Source organism: Mytilus edulis, chromosome 3 (genome assembly GCF_963676685.1).
Source record: "Mytilus edulis chromosome 3, xbMytEdul2.2, whole genome shotgun sequence".
Taxonomy (NCBI): Eukaryota; Metazoa; Mollusca; class Bivalvia; order Mytilida; family Mytilidae; genus Mytilus; species Mytilus edulis.
The window spans coordinates 23,759,121-23,787,068 of NC_092346.1; the positions used below are offsets into that span (position 1 = coordinate 23,759,121).

The 27,948-nt window shown below is 31.9% G+C and overlaps 2 protein-coding genes and 1 long non-coding RNA gene across 3 annotated transcripts; 1 reads left to right on the forward strand and 2 right to left on the reverse strand.

The window, feature by feature from the left end:
* Positions 1-400: 400 nt before the first annotated feature.
* Positions 401-1,417, reverse strand: LOC139515116 (putative nuclease HARBI1). The gene has a single exon (XM_071304678.1). It carries the CDS (start codon positions 1,415-1,417, stop codon positions 401-403), a length of 1,017 nt encoding a protein of 338 aa, XP_071160779.1.
* A 1,294-nt stretch (positions 1,418-2,711) lies between these two features.
* Positions 2,712-4,015, forward strand: LOC139514808 (uncharacterized). The gene has a single exon (XM_071304425.1). It carries the CDS (start codon positions 2,739-2,741, stop codon positions 3,783-3,785), a length of 1,047 nt encoding a protein of 348 aa, XP_071160526.1. The 5' UTR covers positions 2,712-2,738; the 3' UTR covers positions 3,786-4,015.
* A 20,839-nt stretch (positions 4,016-24,854) lies between these two features.
* LOC139516023 (uncharacterized) lies at positions 24,855-27,469 on the reverse strand. Its single transcript, XR_011662901.1, has 2 exons — positions 26,939-27,469; positions 24,855-26,582 (listed from the first exon to the last, which is right to left on the reverse strand). It is a non-coding gene; the product is annotated as an uncharacterized lncRNA (long non-coding RNA).
* Positions 27,470-27,948: the final 479 nt, after the last annotated feature.

The window sequence follows — 27,948 nt, forward strand, 5'->3', positions numbered from 1 at the left end:
TTTTAGTAGATAATTAACCTTATTTTCTTCGACAATTATAAGTATACAATTATAATTTCCGTTGAAAACTATAAGTTTACAATGATAATCGCTATACTGGTTTTTGTCGCTCAATCTTTGCTTTTCTATTTTGTGTTTTTTATACTGTTATTTGTCTTGGACATTTTATTTTTTTTTCGTTTTTGCCATGTCTTTTGCAGTTTGTTTTCGACTTGTGAGTTTGAGTGTCCCTAAAGAATCCTTTTTCTTTCTTTTAAACCTACAACTTGTTAATTCCTTTGTTCCAACAAATGAAATGTTATTAATTGGTTTTATGTCTGTGAGATAGTCATCAATGTTTCAGAATACAATAATAAATGCAATGAACAACCCATAAAAAAGAAGGATAAGATTTGTTTTATTAATTGTTGAATCTGTTATTTATCAATCTAGTACGAATAACTGCACCGTCGTTTTGATTACCAACATATTGCTGCCCATCAATGTTTCCTTGATCTCTTGGGTTATCGTTTCCTGGAGGCAACGGAATTCTATTGTTAATACACATGTTGTGTAGAACAACAACAGCTACAATAATGTCACAACATCTGACTGGGCTGTACAACAATGTTCCTGCAGTGGTATCGATGCATCGGAACCGAGATTTCAACACACCAAAACTTCTTTCAACAGCACATCTTGTTCTCATATGGGAAGCGTTGTAACGTTGGTCATGTCTAGTTGTTGGGTTTATGACTGGTGTTAGGAGCCAAGGCCGAAGTGGATATCCACTGTCCCCAAGAAGCCATCCATCGCGTATATCCCCGTCTTCAAACATTTCACAAAGCCTTGAATTGCGCAATGCAAATGAGTCATGTGTACTACCAGGCCACTTTGCTACAATGTTTAAAAACTTCAAGTTTGAGTCACAAACTCCCATTACATTAAGGGAGTGGTAGTTTTTTCGGTTTACGTACAAATGTTCATCAACAGCTGGACTTTTGATTCGCACATGAGTTCCATCAACAGCACCAATAACATTTGGAAAATTTGAAATGTCATAAAAACCTTGCTTTAACGCTTGTTGAGATGCTGGATCTGTGGGCATCGAAATGTACTGATTGCATACATTTTTTAAGCATTGGGTGACGTTACGATGAACATCAGCATTTGCCAGTTGAAAGCTCCCAGTCGCATAAAATCTTAGGGCTACCATTAATTGTAATGACACAGGAAATGCATGGGACCTTTTAGTCGGCCTAGCGAGCTGATTCTGGAACATTCCACAAAGTTCTAGAATCATTGGTCTTGAAAGTCTATATTTACGTACAATATCATCATCGTCCAAATAGTCTAATGGATTGTCTCTGTCCCTAAACACTCTGTTACGGCGAATATTATTCTCTCGTCGTCTTACATGAACATACACAGCGGCCATATTTGTTGTTTTTATTTCAACTTAGGACATCATAACTCTTAAGACTATCCTAAGACCATCCTAAGACACCTATTCGTATATCCTAACTTTAGGACCAAATTTAGGACATATCTTAACTTAGGAGACTTTCGTTAACCTGAATTAGGACTAAGACGTGTCCTAAGACCATCCTAAGACACGTCCTAGTCCTAAGACCACTTCGTTGACACGGCCCCAGGTCATCAATTAAGTAATTAATTTGGACACAATTGCAATTGCTAATTGTTTTTAATCGAGATGGAACCATGTAGAAAAAGTCAGCAAACATATCTAAGCGAAACGAAAACAGGAGAACGAGTCGCTCACAAATCATCATAAAAAATTATGATAGATAATCAGACATTGAATGGAATTTCAAACTTGAAGAACTACGTGAGTCGCGCTGAAGAATGTGTGTTAGAATACGCGATTTTTTAATCGATAAAAGTTTTTTTTTTATATAAGTAAAGGTTAAATAGTACTCACAACGCAATACTATAAATGTTAACATGAAATGTGAATGCCGACTGCTATACTATCCCACTAAATAGGCTTTTTAAATACAATCTACTGAAACGTGGTCTTTTCATGAATATGAACGTGTTCTTTTGGTTGAAACGAGAAAACATGCAGAGTTAATATAAACAGCTTTCAAAGGAATTTAAGTCGATTTATTGCTTTTTTCAATGTAGCAATATTACTTTGCAATGAACTAAAATCATTGCATTGATGTTATTTGTTCATGAAACGAGCACAATGGCAAAACTTTCGAATTACTGATAGTCAATAATTTAATAATTAACTTTAGTCTATAAAAAGTAATTTAGTTAATATAAATTTTCCACATCACATGATAAATAATTTCTACCTTCACTCTCGATAAAAATATGCTTTGAAAATTTGAAAACCGTTAATAAATGCTAAAGTTTAACCAGTAAAGTTTACAAGAAGTAAATCTAAGAGTTTATCAGGCTTTGTTTATTGAGGGACATATAACCCTCAAGTAAGCAATATATTGCAGATATAGTATAAATATCAGGAGTTTTATGGACTGTTGAAAGATTTATAACTTTAAAAGGAGAAATTAAGTTTGTGAAGTAGTAATAATTTATGATCCAACACTGATCCTGAAGGAACGTTCCGAATATCTATGTAATGTTTAAGTGTTTTTGCTTCCTCTGTTCAATTATTGTATCTTAATGTACTGATAATCAGATTTATAACTGTATTGGACCCGCATTTTAAAGTCATATACTATACTTGAAACACAGTTACTTCTTATGTGCTAGTTAACAGTGGAGGTATGTTGTCACATAATTCTCTAGATATTCGGTCAGATTCAGGTTTTCTTGAAGAAGACAATAATTTGGAAGACCATTCTGTTAATTCTCCAGGAAGTAAGAAAATTTGTACCGTAGATGATATAGCGAGTATAATGAGGAATACGCATTTACAGCAATGTGATAATGACATTCGCTTCTTGTCTTGTTCTCCCAGAAGCACTGGTTCTCTTGTGTCATCCGCATCGGATGCACAATCAGAAGAACGGAAGTCAATTCTAAAAAGTGCCTCGTCATACAAAAGAAAAAACTGGACGGAAAAAAATCATATCAATTCAAATGGAAATTCTCATATATGTGTTGAGAGGGAAAACACTGATGTGAAAAGCGGATGTCCTCAATCCAGAGATGTGTCTGGGAAATTACAGAGATGTCAGTCTTCTCCAATAAAAAGAACAGTTAATATTAAATTTCCTGATGAGGCGCAGACTTCATGCAGCGATTCTTATCAGAAAAAAATGAAAATTATAAGTAACCTTAACTCTTATTATGACTCACGACTAGAACGGTCAAAGTCATTTCTCCATGGACAGAGCAAAGTATTTGCCAAAGCCAGTCAGTATTTAACACCGGCAAAACCGGGACTTCGAAAGCTTCAAGTTTGTTATTCAAAAACAAACATGGAATTAAACAAAGGCAAAATTTTTGGAGATTTAGTGAAAACAGCACATAAACAGAATATGGTGATATGTGATTCTGTTGACAGCATAGAAAAAAGACTTTACAGGAAACGTACGGACCCAACAAAGAAAACTACATACTTTGCAAATATGAATAAACCTGACCCATTCAGAGTGAAATCTAAGAAAGCACAAACTGTTGCAGAGAAGGAAAAGGAACGAAAAAACAGGATATTAGAAACAACAGAGGAGATCAAACTTGGATTTAAAAGAACGGCAAAAACTGTGAAACTTTTAACACCAGAAGAAGTTGAAAAATTAAAACGATGTCGGTATTTACGACTTGATCCAGCAATTCAGCTACAATTGGAGGAAAACGATCTCTGTTGACGTATTTGTTTTCTTACTTGTTCAAAAATTTTGATTAATGTCTTAACATGTTTAAATGTTGGATAAATGCTCTGAGTTGTCAAATTATTTTGAAAACAGGTCTTTTATATTACTGACGAAAATAGAAAATAATTCGATTATTTATTCATTTATTGTCGAGTTATGTATAATAGTAGAAGTTCCGTACTATTTCAAAAAATCAAAACCGGGCTTGGTTTTTTTTCTTGTTTTATTTTTGTCAGTTTTGATTTTATTTTGTTGATGAATTGCCACGAAACGATTTAAACTAACAAACGCAAATAATGTTGTTATACTGATCTCATGAAAACAATTAACATTAATTAATGAGTGGCAAAAGATACCACAGGGACATTCTGGCAAAATAATAAGTCGAAAATAATATTAAAAGACGATCCTCTCATTGAGAATGAACTATTATTTTTAATCCTAAAATTCCTAAAATAGCAAACAATAACTATGATCTAAAGACGAAACCTGACCTTATACCTGAGATTATATGTCTATATAATTAAATTATTCATTAGACCGTTTTCCACTGCACTATGATATAGTCAAACATGCTTTAGGATATTGGCATGCGTTACGCACGATAATGCGTTCGGATTAAAATTATCTTATAATATGATTTTAGAACAGCAACTATTCGCCTATACAAAAACACTATATTTCTTATTGTTTAGAAAATATTGGCTCATCATTTCCCTTGTTAAAAGCTGCATATTATTGTTCTAAAAAGATATTTTAAACAATAAAGCACTCTTGGTATAGATCAATTTTAAAATATTTTAAGGGAAAAAATGCCAGGCATAGAAAACCATATTCCTAAAAAATATTCAACATTTGAATTACACTGTGGTCAGATTGTTAAGCTCACCGAAATCGTCATTTTACTACTTATTGGAGTTATTATTCTTAAATGACTATTTGTATACCTAAGTTTAATGTGTGTACCTATCAACTTGAAAACTATGATAGATTAGATGAACATTTATAAGCAAAAATTATCTATACATGAATAAGATCTACAAATCAGTAAAAATTTGCCGAGTAAGACTCTATATTGTAGTTTTTGCTCTTTAATGAGGATTTTTACAATTTCCTGACAAAAACTAAAGAAGTTAGAGAGAAACTGTGTACAGAAAAATTATCATAAATACAAGATTGACAAGTCAGGAACCTATGATTCAGTGTTATTGTTGGTTTTCTTCCACTTGTTTGTCTTAAATCAGGCCGTTTGGTTATTTCGTTGTATTGTTTTACATTTTTGTAGTTGTGGCATCATTTATAGCTGACTATTTAAACGAAATTTCTCATTGTTGAAGGTCGTAAGGTGACCTATACTTGCTTAAATCTACATCATCATGGTTCTGTTGGATTGTTGTCTCATTTGCAATCATGCCAAATCTTATATTATATTGGGAGATATTACATAACAGGGGCTCATCCATTGCTGAAGGCCATTATTTGCAGTTATTTGTATTGTCCCATTAGCAATCACATCGTATCTCCTTTTTTATATTTAGTAATATTTATCCCTCGAGGACGCGGTGAGTCAGTGAATTTTGATAGAATGAAATTCAAAACAGTGTGGCTGTGGCCATTGATTGACACATTAAATTCATCCATTGACTGAGACAATTTACGTGAACATTTGTCTGTAACGACCACTGTTCACGACGTACCTACGATAGACATTTAAACTGTGGGGTCACCAAATTACTTTATTAAGGTGTTGAGAACCTTTGGTGACCCCATAGTTTAAGTGTCTTTAAAAAGTACATAGTGAGCAGTGGTCGTTACATACAAACGTTCACCTAAATTGTCCCAGTCAATGAATGAATTTAATGTGTCAATCAATGGCCACAGCCACACTGTTTTGAATTTCATTCTAGATAGTCTTTTCCGTTTAATTAATTATAAGTTTTATAGTGGATTTGACATTCCTGCCAACATGTTACAGAACTAAGGAAAGCATGCATAACAAAGAAACTAGGGTGATCTGGTAGGGGTGATCCTGCTCACGTCACCCTGTTAGAACACAGGAGCTGGGATGTAAATATCATTATCGTTGCTTGATGAATGATTACCCTTTTTCATAATAAAATTGAGAATGGAAATGGGGAATGTGTCAAAGAGACAACAACCCGACCAAATAAAAAACAACAGCAGAGGGTCACCAACAGGTCTTCAATGTAGCGAGAAATTCCCGCACCCGGAGGCGTCCCTCAGCTGGCCCCTAAACAAATATATACTAGTCCAGTGATAATGAACGCCATACTAATTTCCAAATTGTACACAAGAAACTAAAATTAAAATAATACAAGACTAACAAAGGCCAGAGGCTCCTGACTTGGGACAGGCGCAAAAATGCGGCGGGGTTAAACATGTTTGTGAGATCTCAACCCTCCCCCTATACATCTAACCAATGTAGAAAAGTAAACGCAAAACAATACGCACATTAAAATTCAGTTCAAGAGAAGTCCGAGTCTGATGTCAGAAGATGTAACCAAAGAAAATAAACAAAATGACAATAATACATAAATAACAACAGACTACTAGCAGTTAACTGACATGCCAGCTCCAGACTTCAATTAAACTGACTGAAAGATTATGATTTCATCATATGAACATCAGGCACAATCCTTAGCAGGTTTAACACAATATATTTTAAAATATTTATACTAGTATTATGTTATTTGATTCTTGTGCGATAAGGTTTGAGTGGACTCTACATAAAGAAGTTATTCCATCTCTTACAGCTATATTTAACACTTATTTACATAATATCAAATACTCAAATGATCACGAGAAGAAGATTTTTATCATTCTGTTCCAATTCTTTGCAGAATGGTTAATTTGATTAAAAAAAAAAAAAAAAAAAAAAACCAGCAACGCAAAGTGTTTTTATTATGCAACTACAAAAGACTGGAAAAAAACCTATAATATTATCCTTCATCTTAATGTATTATTAATGCAGATGCTAAAAACTTCATCTTAAAACATACCTTAATCGTATTACAGTATAGTTTTATTTTGTTGTGACATATTTTCGTATAAAAAGACATTGTTTGGTAAATATAAGAAAATGCGATACTTCACAGGAGGGAAGTAATACGACATTCCTCTATATAAAAAAAATTCTCCGACTTTTCAATATAAATAAATAGATGAATGACGCTGTGAAATATGGTTGTTGGAATACAATACTATTGTATTTGCATCAATACATTTAAGTTCAAAGTATTTTTTTAATAAATACGACTTTTTGTACAATCATGGTTAATTAATATTAATAAGGCCTTACGCAAGTGAAATATTGAAAGGTTATAGAAGTGCATATTTAGAAATTAAATCATTATAAATTTATACAAATTTTTTAATATTTCAATTTAATATAAAGTATTTATTTTTCTTAAAGTTTTTTTTTTAAATCTTTTCAGTCTAAATGATATCATCAATGTTTTCCTCTATTTGATTTTTAATTGTGGAGATTGAAATGTTCATCTACAGATCAAATAAACCACTCAAGCAGCAAAATATATATAGAATTTTAAAAAACGCATGGATAACAGGTTTGCTAAATATAAAAAAAACTATGAGATATCATTGTATTTTGCACCCATCCGAACTTAAGATTATAAAGTACTAAAAGGGGGCCCTATTACCGGCAATGCTATTTTTAGCAATGATCTCCTTAAAAGGCGTCTTTAATAAACTAATTATGGAAAAACTGCTGTTGTCTAATTGGAGCTCGATATCTATTTGTGATTTTACCGACTTAAATATATATGGTCCCATGGCTTTTCTTGGTGAATTTGGGCGTTTTTTACGATACCTTACGATTTCGCAGTAAATTTTCCCTAATTTTGATCAACATTAAAAAAAAATTCCGACCCTTCATCCTATACATTTAAGGACAAATTTGTGCTTGCATGAAACTTTATTCATAATGTTTTCCAGGGAAAAAATGCATAAATGATATAACAACCAATCACAGAGAGCCATCTATTTTTATCTCTATGTCATGTTCCCCTTCATAAAATGGCTGCGCCCATGTAATTCTATTTGGTATATTGTAACCTTAACCATTCATGTAGACTATTTTCCCCCTTATTTCATCAATTTATTAAATAGTATTTCTTAGAACACATTTGTATTATTTGTAAACTGCTACTGTGGTTGGTTAAATGAAGTTTTTTTGTCTTAAACTCTCGTTCGAAATTTTAGAAAAATCTTATTTGTACAAAAAGAGCAAAGAAATATTGCATAATTTTATATTTGACTTATCAATATGCATTTGCAAAGGTGTACAGTTAAAATAATCTATAAAATGTTTCATAATAGAAAATCACTGTGTATCATCGCTACCGGAAATTGGGTACTAACAAAGCGCAGAGAAATAGAAGAAAAAGTAAACAAGTTAAGAATTCATTCTATTTAAAGCATTTCCACTCATTTGATGAGGATGCCGCTAAAAAAAATGATTTTCTGATATATAATTCTTTAAATTATTAGGCCGATAAGTACAAAATTAATACAAGATTTTGTGTAATACTCCAAAACTTACCACTTAGTACCGGAAAATGTTGAGGTCGATCGTCCTCTGTCGCCCCATTTTCAAGATATTTAACTGTTTTTCATTATTTTTCAAGACACGTTTTTAGATTATTATAGTGTGGCATCATATTTACTGAAATTTGTTGTCAAAAAGATGTATTTTAAAGAATATAGACCATAAAAAATAAAGTCTAGGGTACGGCAACTTGCTAGTGTTGACAAATTTATTGTATGGCAACTTGTTTTCAACTGTATGGCAACTTGCTAATTTTAGAATAGTTATTTACCGTCCTTTTAAAGAAAATAAAAGAGGGACGAAAGATACCAAAGGGACAGTCAAACTCATAAATCTAAAACAAACTGACAACGCCATGGCTAAAAATGAAAAAGACAAACAGAAAAACGATAGTACACATGACACAACATAGAAAACTAAAGAATAAACAACACGAACCCCACCAAAAACTAGGGGTGATCTCAGGTGCTCCGGAAGGGTAACAGATCCTGCTCCACATGTGGCACCCGTCGTGTTGCTTATGTGATTACAAATCCGGTAAATAGTCTAATTCGGTAGGTCACATTCATGAAAGGGAAGGTGATTGCAGTTACGACGTAAGGAACATATCCGATATCATTTGTGAAACGGTAATTCCATAACGGTCAACCAACTCGTGATGGCGTCCGTAAAATTTACGAAGGGATGATTTCAACTTCACCATTTGGAACTCTTGGTTTAATAGCTTCCTTGTGAGCAGTAACCCTCTATCAAGAAAATCATGATAGGAAATGCAAGCACGGGAATATCGTATCAATTGGGAGATATATACCCCGTATGCAGGTACTGCTGGAATGTTGCTACTTAGAAATGGAAAATTCACAATTGGAAAGCTGAAATCATCTCTTTTGTCGTAAAGTTTTGTTTTCAACCGACCCTCATTGTCAATTTCTAGATGTAAGTCAAGATATGAAGCCGACTTAACTGTATCTGTAGTATCCTTTCTCTCCAATTCGATGGGATAGATGCGTTCCACATAGTCACCAAATTTTGAATTGTTTAGTGAAAGAACGTCATCTATATAGCGGAAAGTAGAGTTAAAGGATATTGCTAACTTCTTATCTTTCTTCCTAAGAAGTTCCTGCATGAAGTCAGCCTCATAATAATAAAGAAACAAGTCGGCAAGTAGAGGGGCACAGTTTGTTCCCATTGGGATGCCGACATGCTAAAAACAATCTAAATGTTCATATAAACCCACTAGGAAGGCTATATTATTATACAACTATCTACAAATCAATTCAATTGTACAAGATTTATTTAGAAAATTCACCATGGCTATAATGCGAAACTAAACTTGTAACTGTGTATTGGTATACCTGAAACTGTCTTCTAAGTGAGCAATCATTTAACTACAAAAAGGGGGTAGAAGTTCAATGTTTGTTTCTTGAAACATATAAATGAACCAAAATGTTTTAAATGAAATAAATACAAGACTATAAACCAAAGGTTACGGACTCAAGTTGGGTCATGCAGGTGCAACAAATGCGACAGTGTTAAACATGTTAAGGGATATCTCAGTCATGCCTCTCTTTATACGTCTAACCAATGTAGTTATTTCTAGCTTCTATTGGTAATGTATCCAAAACGTGAAAAAGAAAGGCCACTTCTTATCCAGCTAAAACCCTGGTCAGTCCTATGATGAAAATAATTCAGATGTATATGGAATGTTTGATAAGTTATATTGATCAAAAGTACCTGGACGGAATTTTCAAAAATAAAATACTTTTTCAATTTGCAATGCGTAAAATAAGTGTGGCCTGGTAGAAGAGGTCAAAAAATGAGGACTTGGTTCTCAAATTGATGTCAAATTTGCTAGTCTAAGACTTCAGAAATGTAAAGATGTACCAAGGCTTTTTTTATATCAGCTCAGAGTTCTTAATTGGAAAATGGAGATGAAAGGATGCTTCAACTTGTGACACCTTACATGTTACTTTCTGATTTATACACTTGTTTTGATGATTTAATTTTTTTTTTAGTAAACCTTCGTAATTCCTTTTAATAAAATCATGTAAGCAATTAGTCGTATGAATACCCTGACTGAGTGTAACCATAATTTATAAGAGCCACCGCCATAAAAAAAAATAAAGTTCGCGCCCTATAGTATTCACTCATTCTATCTGTTTGTTACACTTTCCTACGTCATGACGATAACCCAAGTTTGCTACGACTGATTGACATAAAACATTTTCTCAACAATATACATAACCAGAAGAAGCCTCCTTTTGCTGTTTAAAGCATTTTCGATTATTCATGACATAGTGCTTTTTCTTGGAGTCGATCACTCCGTTTGATTTTCCATCCGTTCAATTGTCTGTCCATGTGTCATTAAAAAAATATGGTACTTGCGTGTATATTCTGAAAATTAGTCAGCTTTATAAAAGATTCCTTATGGAGCTTGGCATTTCTGCGACTTTGTACAGTGGTTTTCAAATTTTTTAATACATTGAAGATATGCACTTCCCCTTTTCATTGCTTTCGGGTTCGTTTGGAAAAAAGGGTAAATTAAAGTTGCTGTTAACTCTTATCAGCATTTAAAACTTGTTGAATTAACTGTTTTTGCCAAAATCGAGGTGTTGTTAACATGTTAACGGACCCCCTACCCACTTCTAATTATATGCATTAGATAAAATGCATTAGATAGAAATACCATTTGCTTGACAGCATTTAAGAAGTATTATACAAATCATATATTTTCAACTGACAAGAAAATTAATTCGAAATGCAATTCACGATTTGTTTCTCCTTACTTTCGGTGAAAACAAAGTATTTTCTTAATTTTTCATTTTACAAACGAATCATTTCAGAAATTAAATAATTAAACAATTGTATGTGTCTGTCCGAATTCTGTGGTTGACGTCGCTTCATCTATATCTTATTTGTTGTTTTCATAAATTTTTTGTTTTGAGTTAGGCCGTTAGTTTTCTTGAGTCCTTCCACATTTTTCGGTCGATGCTTTTTATAGCCAACTATAAGGTACGAGTTTTCGTTGTTGAAGGCAGTACGATAGCATATAATTGCTAACATACACTTTATTTGATCCTGATGGATAGTTATCTTATTTACTATCATACCAAATCTCCACTGTTTTTATCTAAAAACAGCTAGCACAAACAAAAGATGAATGGACGGTTTATTTTATTGAACTTACAAAATTTCACCCTAACAACAAATAAGACAACAGTCGTTAGTAGTATAACGATCTATGAATGTATTTACGATAATATGGTTGAAAAAAAACTGTTTGTACAAAATCGAAAAGCGGTACGCAAAGAGGCCTTCTGAACTGAATTAACGGCATATATTTCATAATATTTGATAAGCAAGACATTTTGTATATTTGTAAGCCTATAAAGCTTTGATATCAACAAAATATCATCACTTGATATTATCTAAACAGTGATTAATTTCCTCTTAAAATCATAATATATTGCAAGACGCCGTACAGACAAAAGTTGTTATTTTGCAATTCGCCGTACAACGTTCTGCAATTCGCCGTACAACAAACAAACAATGTTTTTGTCCATATTCTTTAAACAACAAATTTCAGTAAATATGATGCCACTGTATTGTAATTATTATCTATAATAATCTAAAAACGTGTCTGGAAAAATAATGAAAAACAGTTAAATATCTTGAGAATGGGGCGACAGAGGACGATCGACCTCGAAATTTCCCGGTACTAAGTGGCAAGTTTTGGAGTATTACACAAAACCTTGTATTAATTTTGTACTTATCGGCCTAATAATTTATAGAATTATATATCAGAAAATCATTTCTTAAGCGGCACCCTCATCAAATGAGTGGAAATGCTTTAAATTGAATGAATGCTTAACTTGTTTACTTTATTTTTCTATTTCTCTCCAGTACCCAATTTCCGGTGGCGATGATACACAGTGAGAAAATATTATTATCTAGAAATCGTTCCTTTATATAATGACCCTAAACATTACAGTATTAGACATTCAAATCGATAAAAAAAAACGTTATCAAAACCAGTTATTGCAACAACCCTATCAAAATAATTTTGTACAGTCAGCAATAATTGTACGTCTCTATGTTGTCAAACCATAAACATGGTACTTATATATTCGCGTGCTCAATGGTTAGAGCGAAGTTATTTCCCTTGTACGTTGGAGTGAGATGAGATCGTCATGATCAGCAGCTGTTAACATAAAGAACATAAATAAACGATGTGTTCCTCTAATATGTGTAGTTATAATTTATATTCCTTAATTATGATATTTCCCGCTTTGTCTCACAATCTGTCCGTCAAAAACAAAGTTTTCAGATGATAACTTAGTGTTCCGGTTCATAAATGTTTCTCATATTCAATAAGTCGTAACTGTTTTTTTTTGTGGTTTTTTTTTTTGGGGGGGGGGGGTGACAAGGGGTTAACACCGTATAGAACCATAATTGTATTTAATAAATTTCTTCCTTTTAAAGCTACTTTTTAAACTATTGAAGTTGTAAGTCGGAAGTTGTTAAATATCCTTATATCGTACATTATTTCTACCAAAGTAGTCTGTCTTATAACTAATTCACTATATTCAGTCTTCATTTCATCTGTAAAATTGCTATACAAAATGGTTTCCATGTTCTACGATCATTATTTTAATATTAAACCTTACCGGATTTATTCATATATATTCATCTTTGCATTTTGATCATGATGTTGGCAGGGAATAACAAGGACGCAATGAAATATTCATTAAAATCCAATTAATCCGGTATAGTCATCTGAATTACAACAAGTTAAATCGATAACTATCCGTTGTACGTACTATTAACGGCTAATGCATCTTTATAAAACTCTTTTGATAGGAAAACTTGTCAATATTGTAATAATTTACATCAATTTCATATTTAAGTATTGGCATTTCACTTTCAATGAGCTTTAGCATGGTTCTCGTCTTTAAATGATTGTACAAAATGAGTTTGTATTTTAGTGAGAACTTCTTCCTGCTGTATATATAACCGTTCTTCTCCTATTTTTCTGTTTTTTAGGGGAATTTGAAACGTTTTAAGTTAAATCTTTATCCAAACATAAAAAAGTCCGGTTTTGAATGACCACGGTTATTATAGCTTATGAATAAGCAATAACAGCGTGGTATTGAAGTGTTTAACCGTTAACTCGAAATTTCACCAGACAAGTCGATGTTTTAAAATACAGGGTATAAAACAATTGAAACCCCTGGGCTATTATATCAATAAGACCAAGGACGTAAGAAGAACATCATAACCATCTGAATTCTATTGATTGGTTGTTGGGGAGATGAGTCTGTATGTTTATTTTTTGTATATGTAAATTTCAAACTTTAAAATTTGCACTTAGATGTAATGAATGAATGAACCAAAGATTAATTATTCCAAAATCAATGTTTTGCTATTTAATTCCCACGACATATACAATCATATTTCTAACATCCTTGATAAATTTGATGTTCAACTGGTGTTCCGTTTAGATGAACAGATAACATTTGTTTATTTGATATGTTTACATAAAATTAAAACTCTAATGTGTTTATTATAAAACACCTTTTTGTTCAAACGAAAACCGAACAAAAGTTAGAAAGGTTCTTAAAGTGTTATTTCAAAAACGACATCTATTTAAAGATCAAGGTTTTTATGATGCATCAATAAGATCAAAGAAAAATGAAAGATTGCCAGACCAGAGAGACACATATAGGAATTTGGTATATATGTGTCAAACAAATCTAATTGAAATCTAAATCCACGATTTTGTTATGCTCATATGAGACGAGTACATCTGAATTTTTATCAGATTGAAGTCAAATGAAGAAAAAAATCAATAGCATCCCCTGTACCTAATGGTGAAAAAAATCCATAAATGTGAAATTTTCGAATTTTCACATTTATTCAAAACTACAAAAAAAAAGAAATATAGCACTTCACGAATTGCATGCGAGTATGTGCTTTTGTTGGTTTACTTCATCAAGAGCTCGGAAATGAAACAGTTAATCAATATAAAGTTGTGTTATAATCTTGTTTTCTTTGAAAAAAATGTAGTATTATAAATGGAATACTCAGATTAATATAGATATTTCTCAGTCGACGTATGAGTTATCCTAGCCACGCAGATCTCGATCAACGGACTAATACAAACATTGACCTCAGCTTGGTTCCAGTGGAATCAAATAAAGTTTTGGAAAACAAAAATAAAAACGTTGGCACCAAATGGGATCGTCGAAAAGGGTTCGTTCAAATTGAACAGTGACCACAGAAGCTGTTTGTGTTGTTTCATTTTGGGATATATACATGTTTTTCACATTTATTATAAAATCGGGCGACCTCCATTTGCGCGAACTAACCTGTTTTACACGATAGTAAATGTGTGTTTAAAAACTGCAAACAACCTGATCTTATCGAGTGATGAAATAAATAATATCATATGACAAGTTTTTCTTCGTCTCTATAAAATTTAAAAAAAAAGAGAGAACTTAATGTTTGTAAAAGCATTAAGTCTTCGATAACGTATAACTGGCATTTTCTATTAAAAGTAAAATTCTTTGTATATAAAACACAGGACATCAGTTAGTTGTACACCAGTGCTTCTAGATAAAATGGGTGGAAATTTCCCAAGTTTGAAATAAAAAAAAAATCAACGTTGATCTGAATTTTGTCCTCCAAAACACAGAAAAACTTGAGATTGAGCAACACGAACCCAACCAAAAAAAAACATAAATTCTCTAACAACGCAACAATGAGATAATGGAACAATTCAGTGACGATTTCATACCCTTTCTTAGGGTAAATGATTTGAGGCAAGTTTTATGATATGAATTTCAATTTATGATTATTTATTATCAATTTATATTTGATGAAAACTATTCTGTGTTGTCTCGAAGTATCTATTATTTTTTCAAATTAAAACATAAAAGAAGATAAACTCAAGTTAATACGGTTTCGGATGGGTCATTTAAACGGATTAGTATGATAAAGTAGAATCCTTCCACTTTAGGAACATATAAAACAAGGCACTTTTTAGCTATTTTAGTTATTGTTTTTTTAGGTTCAAATATTTTTAGAATAAGAAGTTTATATATTGTAATTGAAATCATATATTACATCAAGGTAAAGTGTTGTTAATGTTTACTTTTAAAGTGCATAGATATTAATAATGTGTTTTGCTATCTTAAAGACCCACATCTTTACATAACACGGGGTAATTTCTGTAAGGTAGTGTCGAATAATAAAATTATATATTCTGTTAAAATGATGCATCCGAAAAACTTAATCCTAGTTTTCTTCAGCGGATGAAATAACGTACCAAAGTCTCCACCCATAGTTAAACTATTTGTTTTGAAGTTTTATATATGTTTATCTTACCTCCTATACATTTCCAGGAGTATGATTGGTTAAAATCGTCCGCGTGCAAACCGTGTATATTTGATATTAGGTTAGTAGGGAGGCGGGGCTTATCTCATACACGGTTAGTAGTGGAGTTAAGTCCCTTTATATTCCATATTAGGCCGTAAGAAGGGGCGGGGCTTATTTCATACACGGTTAGTAATGGTGTTATGTCCCTTTATAAAAACAAAACGGTACTGAGAAAAATCTTAAAAGTTCAAACAGACGAAGAAATTGACGATTAAGATTGAAATAAATTCATAAAACACATTTAAACGTTACAAGTCGTTATTATTGGCATCTGTTTTCATAGGATCAATGGAAGAATTTTCTTAATGCTTACAGTATTGAAGACTTGCTCATTTTGAAAATGACTAGTCTTAATTTCACACGTTAAGATAGTCGGTAAGATAAATTCGTTACATAGTGTGCTAGTGACGTAATACGGTATATATGGGGTCAGTAAATTCCATATGGGGATTCGAGCTTCGCTCTCATCCCATATGGAATTTACTGACCCCATATCTCCCGTATTAGGTCACTAGCACACTATGTAACTAATAATATGCATGTACGTACGGATGTATTTGGGTACGCGTGTTTGTGTCTGTTTACACTCTCCCCCCCCCCCCCCTTTTCGCCTTTAATAATGAAATATAAGTCAAGTGTAACAAAAAAATATAAAGACATCCACATTATGTAATCAAAGGGTACCACAAGGTTATTAATAAACAACACCATACATATCCGTGTTTTGTCTTGTGTGATTATATTTCAGTATTTCGGTATTATGTAATACAAATCTTAAATAAATAATAGTGATCGTAGATATGAAATAATATTGAACCAACACAAAAACGGACAGATTAACAAAGAACTAAAATGTGTATACTTCAGGTTGATTTGATCCTGAATGTATTATATTGACTCGATATTCCTACCATGATTTGATAAGCGATGTTTTGTTACCCTTTAAAGGTTTTATGTGTGATAACCTTTTTATGACTTATTCTGTAATAAGGAATAGCATATGATTAGTTTGCCTTCTGTTTATTGATCATAAATTGATAAAGGCATTAAATGAATGCATATGTGTCATAAATCAAATGTCTTTATCAACGTTTGTTAAAAATGTTAATAAAATAAGTAACAAGACGGAAAAGGCAATGACACCGCAACACAATATTAAAAGTTACTAGTTACCAAAATTAAAAAGTGCTAGTACATTACAATTCATCCTCAATAGATTGAAAAGATGCTGAACATTCTTATCTTGCCACGCGGGTAACCCGGGGTATAACAACAGATACCAGTCTCTCCGTCTGAGGGATACGACTCCCTCGCATTTGATTTTATTTTTAGAGATGTTTAAATCAACCAAGTCTATTAATATGCCTGTTTGAGCAGAGAGCCTCGATAACGAACCATATTGCAACAACTCTTTGATAAAACTTATTCTACCAAATACCTTCATTTGCAATCCAAAACATGCCACTGTCATCCCGGTCTTCCAAATTTACATAATCTATACTTTTTTTTTAATTTGTTCTCGTCTCCAAATTGCATGTTATATTTGCAAAAAGTAACAATTACCCGATCTATCATAATAATTATGTAGTAAGCCACCCAACACCATTTGTTTTATCAGCTTCGGACGTATGCAAATAACAATGTGTAGTTTACTCTTTTATATTCAAATAAAAAAGGTTTTAATATGAGACCTTCCCTTGCCTGAGAGAGAAGTGAAGAGGTTCTATCCTAGATCGAAAGACGTAAGAATATTGTGTGACACATTTGTAACGTAGATAGTGGAGGTGCTAACAACAGTTTGGTCTATTTAAATAGATGTGGCTTGACTAATTTCATTTTGTATAAATGACCTTAAGGTTAATAAGGGGTTTTTTTTCACTGTTGTTTTCATAATGCACAAACACAAGTAACAAACAGACAAAAACAGATCAAAAACTTAATTGTTTGTGTTGCGCAGAATATTTCTTAAACAATGGAGAATGCGTTAAATTAAAGATTTAAATATTTGAATAGATTATCAAATTTCCAAATCTGGAAATAGGAAGGGGGAACACAACACTCTCAGAATAGCAAGTGTACAAATTTATCATATGTGCACTCTTCTTCTTATTTTTCAGGGATCTAGGTTGAAAACTACACAAGGACGTGATTATACGAATTCGGTCCTCACTTCTCCACCGTTCACCCTCCCGCCCTCAAGCCAGACCCGGCAAATATACAAAGTACCAATCATTTTAAGAGAACTAGCAGTTTTGAAAACTCATCCAAAGCCAAAAAATCTAGTAACCTAAATCATGCTCTCCCAGATTAAAGTATTAGTCAGTACAAATCCACCGAAAGTTCAAATAACACTGCGGCATTAAGGTTTGTTGGTGTAAACAAGTCTATGTCACTTTTATGTGATTTTTTTCAAATGGTAAACCTGAACAATTCTTTTAATACATTAGTTACATTTAGATGATATAGAACTAATTTAAACAGCCTATGTACGTCCCTATATACATACTACCATATATTAACCAATTTCTCTGAAGTCAGTGTATTGTTCTTATGGTGGATTATTTTTTCAAGAATCCACTGACCATCATGTTAACTTAAGATAACTTATATCATATCTTTAAACTTTTAACTTACGATATGTTATCCTCTCAAAAACGAATGACTATTGAAAGGTTCGAACTCGCACGTATTTTCGACAGCAAAGTCTGTAGTCTATGCATGTTACCACTAGCCCACGAGTGCTGATATAAATTATTATTTAAATATCACTCTTATAGCGTATAGCTGTCAATGCATGTCAATAAACTGTATTTCTGTCTTTTTGTTATCTAATAAAATATATTAACTCTATCAAATCAAGGAGTTGTAAATATTACTTATTAGTACAATAACTTGATAAAATAAACACCCATGTACACATTACACTTATCGCTTTGCAAGGCCTTTCCCTTTTCATCATAGCAAATGCTTATATTGGTTTTAGGATTATAATGATATCATACTATGATCACTTAGTTTTTCTTTGTTTGATTATAAATGGTCCAAATATACACCAACATTTAACTGACTCTTATGTGAATAAAGTGTGATAAGCTACGACTGTAAAACTACTTCTTTGACGGTAAAACCAGAAACAAAATCGTCAACTTTATAGTAAAAATAAAATACAGATACTTCTAAGATTAAAAACAATATTTTGGTAGAGAAAGACATTACAAATAAATTCCGGTTACTAGGCTTGAACTTGATACTGTTAATATCACAGTTATTTCTTTCGGTACCAACGACTGGACGATCACGGCTATGAACAGCTTACATGATACATTGCAAAATTGACATAATTATATATTGTACATTTGTAGCAAAAGCAACTATGCTTGGGTTTCAGAATGCGTACCACAAATAATACTAGTTCATGAACTGATTGACGTTGGATGCCAAATATAATAACGTTAAAACAATCAAAACATAATGAAAGGGAACCAGTTCACACAAAATTTATATATATTTTTTCAATTAAGACCAATCATTGTATATATTGTCATCAACTGGTGTCTAGTGAAGTGGTGTTAGTGTGAAATTAACACTTCATTTACATATAAAATGTTTATAGTCATTTTGTATGTGGGTTGTAAATTCAACCAAATGGGAGATATAAACGACTTTGACCTGCATACTAGGTTGCTAAATACTATATATGTATATATTTCAGGTTTCTAAATTTTGGTAATTACATTTATTTTACTTTCCAAAAAAGATTAAAAAAATTCCATATATATTAATATATGGAATTTTTTTTATCTTTTTTGTAATTATATGCCTTTTTGAATGAATTATAAATACTAAAATCTAATCAATATAAATTATTTGTAATAAATTATTTGTAATAATTTAAAATTAAATGAAATAATAATTTACAAATATAAAATCTTGTAATAAAAAGGGGAGATAACAATACATTTAAGTTAAATTGAACTTATATTAAGTTAAATATAAATGTAAACCGTGTGGATCTTGTCATTTCCAGCTATTAGAAGATTAAAAAGACGAAAAACGATTTTTTTTTCATGAAATTCCGTTGAATCATTGTCAGATCATGAAACAGGTAGTCTTTTTACTAGAAATGGGTTAAGCTAGAGAATTGATAAGACGTAGTGGATTCGAAATTGATAATCAACTCGCGACTAAAGTCGCTCGTTGATTATCGTTTACGAATCCACTACGTCTTATCAATTCTCTACTACATAAATCACAGTGTGAACTTGTTTTCAAGTTAGTATACTGATTGATAAAGATTCACCTACAATAAGCTTTTAAGGATGTTTGGTCCAAATTTTATATTCTTGCTGAAAATTCGAATTTGTGGACGTGTTTTTTCTTTCGACAGATAAACACACAAGCTGTTTTTTGTTAAATCATTTGTAAATTCTGTTTTATATAAATGTCCTTTCAATTTGTGCAATTTGTTTTTCAAATATAACATACTTATCAAATGTTCACGCAAGTAGATATAAAACGTCATTTTTTGCTGTATATTTATCAAATTTAAAAAAATTGCACTATTAACGTTTTTATAAAAATTGGCACACATAATCTTCTTACGTAATCAAACCAAATGGCATTTTAAAAACAGAGGGGTCCATGAATAGATACGTTTGAATGATAAAGATCAGTCGAAAACTGAATCTTTTCCCGAAAAGTCATAGTTTATATATCTAGGTACTTGCATTTCGAAACGTCTGGAGTCTAGTGAACGAAAACAATAGAAAATTCAGTTGTCTTAAAAATCAATAACAAAACAATGCCGGTGACGACACAGTTCTAAAGTAATTCCTAAACCACAATTGTACATTTTTTAAACTCTGTTATTAGAAATATACATGCAAACACACGATGTATTATGTTTAGAAGTTATCGAGATAACTGTATGAAAAGGTTGTAAAATTGAATTCTAAAAAATGTTAATCTTTGATGCATATTGATTAAAAAATTGGAAAAAAAATCATGTACATACAAAAACCAAGGATCTGTCGGGTCCTGAAAGATTGTGTTTTTCTGAATATAAATAAAAGCAACAGAAGTATACCGCTGTTCGAAAGTCAAAAAAAGATTGAGAGAAATCAAATCCGAGTCATAAACTAAAACCGATGAAAAAACATCAACTATAAGAGGAAAACAATGAAACAACAGAAACATTGAAGTGCAACAACAACAAAAAACGGCAATGCAACGCACACAGAAACGAACTATAAGAAAACAACTGTCATTTACCTGACTTAGTACAGGACATTTTATGAAAAATGGTGGGTTAACTCTGGTTTTGTGGCTAGCCAAACCTCGCGCTTTTATGGCAAAGTTAAATATACACTAAAATGACAACATTACATGAGAGGAATACATACCAAATAAATGCAAGAACAAGCAGGACAGATAAATACACAAATAAATAATACAATAGTACATTTCGACATGCTAACTACGGAATAAAAAGAACACGTAAAACAACTTAGGACAGCACACTAAAACTGCACAACACAACCACGAACTGTCCGTCACACGACTGGATCAACGGCACAAAAGTAACGTCACAGGTTAATTTCTAAAAATTGGATATAATTCAAGATCAGGGTTGTAATTACGTTATATGATGTATTTTATAACAATTACAAGAATATTAATATAGAATTGTGTTAGTAATTAGATAATTAATTATATTATCTAGCTATGTCGGTATTTCTTCTATATCAACTGTAAAACAAATAAATCGTGTACATATTGTTGCTTTAAACTAAAATCTTTTTAAATGAACTGGGTGATTACTTATCTTTTCTTTTATATGGAATAGAAAATTAAAAAAAAACATGAAGTTACAACTACAAACGATAAACATTATAACATTATAACAATATCCGATCCGAATGACAAATACACTATCATAATTAAATACATGAATGTTTGATAAACAAGTACCGTAACACGTCTTATAGCAGTGCGAATTCACACTCAGCAAAACAGTCATATTCGAGAATAGGTCATGTTCGGTACTTAAAAGACCAGACGACGTAAATGGTAAACCATAATCTAAGACAAGGTAAAATGTCTTAATTATTTTAGAAACAGACACATCGTATCGATCAACCAATTCGTGATGGTGTCGATAAAATTTACGGAGTGTTATTTTAATCTTTCCTCCTCATAACTTTTTTTGAAGCACTTTTTGCGTAAGGAGCACACTCCTGTATAAGTAAAATATAACTATATAATCTTGAATTACATAGTATTCATAATATATGGAAAGTCAGATTTATATTATGATCTTGTGAACTAGATACAGAATAACTATTTACAACCGACGACATTGATAAAATATATATTTCGTGAAAGTTTTGCAAAAATTAAGGTACTGTTAACCTATTATTACAATAACTATACATTTATATTAGAATTTCCGTTTCGATTTTGAGTAAAACTTCGCATATACCACCTTCAGATAATGTGTCACTCGACAGTCTCAACTTTTAATTCTACTGCACTAATTGTGTGTCCTTTTAAACTAAGGTGGAAAGTTTTACACTAAATATAAAGAGATAATAATCTGGAATAATAGGATTTGAATCTTAATCTATGTAGCTCATTGTTAAAGTATATAAGAATAAATACCCATAATTGGATTATAACTAAGCTTAAAAACGTCAATATAATTCCCCGTTAATAAGAACGTAGGTCATATTGGTAAATAAATAAAACGAGAACACAATATTACATATTGTTTTGATAAACATTTTAGCAGAGGACGTTTGCATATAAAGAACATAACTTTTTTGTTAATTGTAAAATAAAGGCATACCTTTAGTCTTCAAGCCTAATTTTCGAATTTTTAAAACAGTATAAATATAGTCAACTAGAGCATACAAAAGAAAAAGACAAACAGAAAAAATAATAGTACACTAGGCACAACATAGAAAACTAAAGAATAAGCAACTCGAACCCACCGAAAACTGGTGGGTGATCTTAGTTGCTCCGGAAGGGTAAGCAGAATCTGTCACACATGTGGAACCCTTCGTGTTGCTCATGTTATTACAAACTCCGGTAAACAGTCTAATTCAGTAGATCACATTCACGAAAAGGAAACGGGATTGTAGTTACAACATCATCTGTGAAACGGATATTTAATAACTGTCAACCAACTCGTGATGGCGTTCATACAATTGACGAATGGATGATTACAACTTCACTATATGCATTTCTTAGTGTGATAGCTTCTATTTGAGTAGCAACTCTCTATAAAGGAAATCATGATAGGAAAAACAAGCCAGGGAATATCGTATCTATTAGGAGATATAAGGTTTTTTTTTTAACCAACCCTCATTTCTAGATGTAAGTCAAGATATGAGACAGACTTAACTGTTGAGACAGACTTAACTGTATCTGTTGTATCCTTATTATCATGTTTCGATGGGATATATGCGTTCAACATAATCACCAAGTTTTGAATTATTTAGTGAGAGAACATCATCTTTCTAGCGGAAAGAATAGTTAAAAGATATTGATAATTACTTTTCTTTCTTTCTAGGAAGTTGCTGTATGAACTCAGCCTCATAAGAGTTAAGGAACAAGTCGACAAGAAGACAGGCACAATTAGGAATGGGAATGCCGATATTTGGTTGAAAAGCACGTCCTCCAAACGTAACAAATATTTTGCCAAACAAGAAATGAAGCATCTTGATAATGTCAGTTTCAGAAAATGTTTTGTTTGAATCAGAGTGAGTATTTACAAAGTAGGATTTATCCCTCCCTAAGATAAGATACCTGTTTCAACGTTGGTCATTCTTTTTTTATGAAACAAATCAAACCAATTCTTACAAATTATCTTTTTGTTTGGAATTGGGAGTATTTGTGTAAAGTGAACAAAGTCGTTTTAATGCTATTGCAAGATTAAAGAGTCTTAAATTGTATGTACTCTAAAAGATCTTTGGATTTTTTTAGTGTTTCTCAATATCGATGAAGCCCGGCTTTGTTGTTGATAACATTGATGTTTATAATTTAGAGAGAGGTTTCATGGAACACTACGAAGACCCAGCGATTTACCGTTGTTTGTAACGACACGTATGTAGTTTAGGTATCCAATACAATGATGAAAGATCCAGTTCTTTATCTTTGGTTGAAATTCCAAAGGAACATAGAACAGACCTATGATTATCCAGGATTTCCTCTTTGGTAAGGTATATGTTGAGTTTCCAAGTGAATTGTCTATACCTAATTCATTTATCAGGCAGTTAAGGTAATGATATTTACACACACAGACAATGTTGTTTGGGGCTTTATCTGCTGGGACAATTTATTTGGCATGTAGTTAGGACAAATGTTTTGCAACATTTTTGGTCTTTAAAGAGTGACGTAGGATGGGTATTGATAGACCCAATAATCCTCGACTGAATCGACCAGTATGTTGAAGTGTTTTTACATTTGATGCCCACGATATTTCGGACCTTTGGATAACACATTTCACAGGGAAGTTGTATTGACAATGTTGAAGTCACCGGTAATAACATTCATTTCAAAATTTAATAACATCGGATTTAGATGTAGTTTTCACAACATCAATTTCATAAATTATGCATGAAGAAATGATCATGTAAATGAATATATTGTATTTTTTCCTCTTTTTTTCAAGATATGTTGTTTTTTATGTTGTAAATTCTTATCTCTAATTTGGTATTTATTTGAATATTTACTCATTCATTTAGTTTGTAATCTAAATAAAAGAAATGTTTTGTGTCTCGGTACAATGGTGTATAAAAACAACGTACAGATAGTCAAAAGGAGACCCAAATAAGTTTTGAGGTGGAAAAGGGGAATGAGTCTTCAACACAGCAAGAAAATCCAGCATTCCGAGGCAGGCAATAGCCGGCCCCTAAACGAAAATGTATACTGGGTTCAGCAAAAAATGAATACTTTATACTTGCGCACACATTGATATTCGGTTCTTGGTTTTTTTTTTACCTCAATTTAACGACTGATAAAAAGTTACACATCTAACATAGTTAGCACTTTTATATACTATACAAAATAAACAAAATTGGCATGTCGGACAAAATAATGCAACAGCTCAGAAAATCGAGTTGAACATGCAGACTTTTCACACATATTTTCATTAAATCATACATCACACAGCTCACACGCTTGCTTCATGTTCACATTTACAACATTACTTTCATTTCTCTAATAGTATAAATAAACTTAACGAGAATTGGGTAAACATCATTGATACAGTCATTAAAATCATAAAGGCACCAACTCGATTACACAAAACACAAAAGAATTTTTCAGAAAATGATTCTCAATGAACATAAACTTATCATCAATATTTTAAATGCATGTTTTTAACTTTAATACACGGAAAATATGTAACAGGATCAAAATGGGTTAATCCATTTGTAGAACTAACGAAGAAAATAATCGACAATGTTTGGTGTTTTGTCTTTTCTTTTTTTAAATCAAAATGGTGAATATTGAAATCAACTGTATCCTAAATTTAATGGTTTGATACTGATGCCGATTCTTAAAAGTAAATAGGTTCCATTTCATTTCTCTTCTTTTTATACGTATCTTGTCCCAGCTTAGTAAACATAATACTAGTATATTTGATTCCTTTGGATAATAGTTACTATGACTATAAACACCTTTTTTCTTTGTCAATTTTGCATTGAAAATTTCGAAACGAACTACCGTCAGTGACGATCGGCAAAAGTATTACTTGGTAACACACCCTTGTAAATCTCCCGAATGGACTTTTGAAATTTGTTTTATCCAGGGAATTTCTATACTAGTTAGTATAGAAAGTCCGTGGTGAATCGTACTAAAGGAAAGTCTAAATGAATTTAAATTGTCTGTTATTAACCACATCAAATATAACTAGATAGATAACTTACGACAAACAGTCGAAAAAATACAATGACACGTGTTAAATTGTAATCGTATAAGGAACTTTCAACGGTATTTGTAAAAAATGTAATAAAAAGGAGTTGACTGCAGAGTAGTATATGATCAAGTATTCGAATCTTTAAAAGCATAATCGAAATTACATTTAAGCAATATCTCTTAAACAGGTGATGGGGATAACAAGAAATTTGCAGACAAATCCATAGCAGGCGAGGAAAAGCGTCGTGTTCTACTTTCACCATTAAACTCATCTTCCCTAAATGATACACACTTCCTTAATTTTCCTGTGCCTGTACTTTTCGGTAATCTATATGAACACTTTATATCAGATGATTGTTTCTCTTCCGATATTGATGATTCCGTTTCTGAGGAATGAACAGAAGAACTACACACTGAACTCACTCCAGATTTCAATATTGATCTCACTTCGGATTGTTTATTTGAAATATTATTTTCCTTTGACTTGTCACCTTCAAGTTTAGTTGTACATAGAGAAAATCGTCTCTGCGTGAATCGTCTGTCACTTGCACCTTCATGACCATTTTTATTGTTGTGACTTACAATCGGCTTTGAGCTCACGATATCAACACTATATCGTCTAGGACGACTCACAGCTCCATTGTCTTTCTGTTTAGGTTTTGATGTTGTCCCCGTTATATGCTTACTGGAATGCTGTTTCGTAGTTTTTGGTAGTGTATCCATTAATCTAATGGTTTTAACACTCCCTATCACATTATCTCTTCTCATGGCTTCTTTCTACATTGGAATCACAATTCTTCTTTTTCTCTCTCATTAAAACAGACCAATGAATAGTTGTCTTAAATCTGAAAGAGTATTTTTTTAAATCAATTCATGGAGATATTTTGTTTTTCAAGCTGTCGTGAATTTTACATTTAAAACTGAAAAATCGATTTAGATAATCATGTATGGTTCAAATTGTTCTTTTTACAAGCTACATCAATTTAAATTCTTTTTCCATTGAACTCTGTATGTTATGGAAAACATCTACAAAAATCTACGAAAATATCTTTCCAAAATCCAAACGAACTCATTTCTATACACATTTTAAATTGAAAAATATGTTCAATACACATCCAATTAAATTTTAAATAGCCGAAAAATATCACACCGTTCTTTCAAATGGACCGAAAACCTTTATAATTATTAATTATGTGCTTACCTTCCATTTTCAACCGTCTGCTCGTAAAATACCTTTCCAACTGATGGAAGATGAAGGAGCAAACCAATATCTATAGACCGACACGCCTCAACCTACTGTTCAAATTAATCACTAACATATGAAATCAGTGCATTGTTGATGTTTAAATATTCATGGATCTATTTAGGTGTATTTGTGATCGGATTAGCTATACCCAATACACATGACGGGCGGTGTTTATGTTAAAATAATTACCTGTCGTCTGAAAAGGTCGTTCAACATAGTGAAAAATCCATTACTGATATGTTTAAAGTACTTTTTGTGGTGCGACAAGAGCCTAAGATACCATTCACGATAGATTTTTATAAGCTATCACAATTTCTTTTAAATCACTTTAAATGGTCATCCAACATGTCAAAAAATCTTTAAACTAACAACACTTTTGTAAATGTTTCCGATAAAACATATACATTTCTTCCTAACCTTTTGAACATTCGGTGATTTGCATTTCGAGGTTTGACGTCCTTCCAATTATGTGAACTTTGTCAGTATAAAGCTTAGTTTACATGTCTGCACAATTACCCACTGACGTGTAATGATCGGAAATATTAGAAGTAACAATAACATTTAATTATTTAAAGGTTCAAACATGGAACAATGAAAACAAAAACGAAACTAATTAAATTTGTGAAGTTAAAACGTTAATTGATATTCCACAGTTATTAATACAGTATGGGTCAAACGCAGCTTTCTTAACTTTCAGACCTAAACATCAGTAATTTAATTTTCCTTTCGTCTTCTATAGTTTTAAAGAAATTTGATCAACTAACGCAAATTGATTTGAATACCAAACATTATTTATGTATATTCGCACTAAGGAAACGACGGATCTTCAAACTACGGCCTATTACAATATTCATATATCGAAATTTCCCTGATTCATGAAAATATAGATTTTAATCATTGTTTTTTACATACCCAAGAACTATTTAACTAACTGAAGTCTACATTCGATATAGCTGGATTTATCG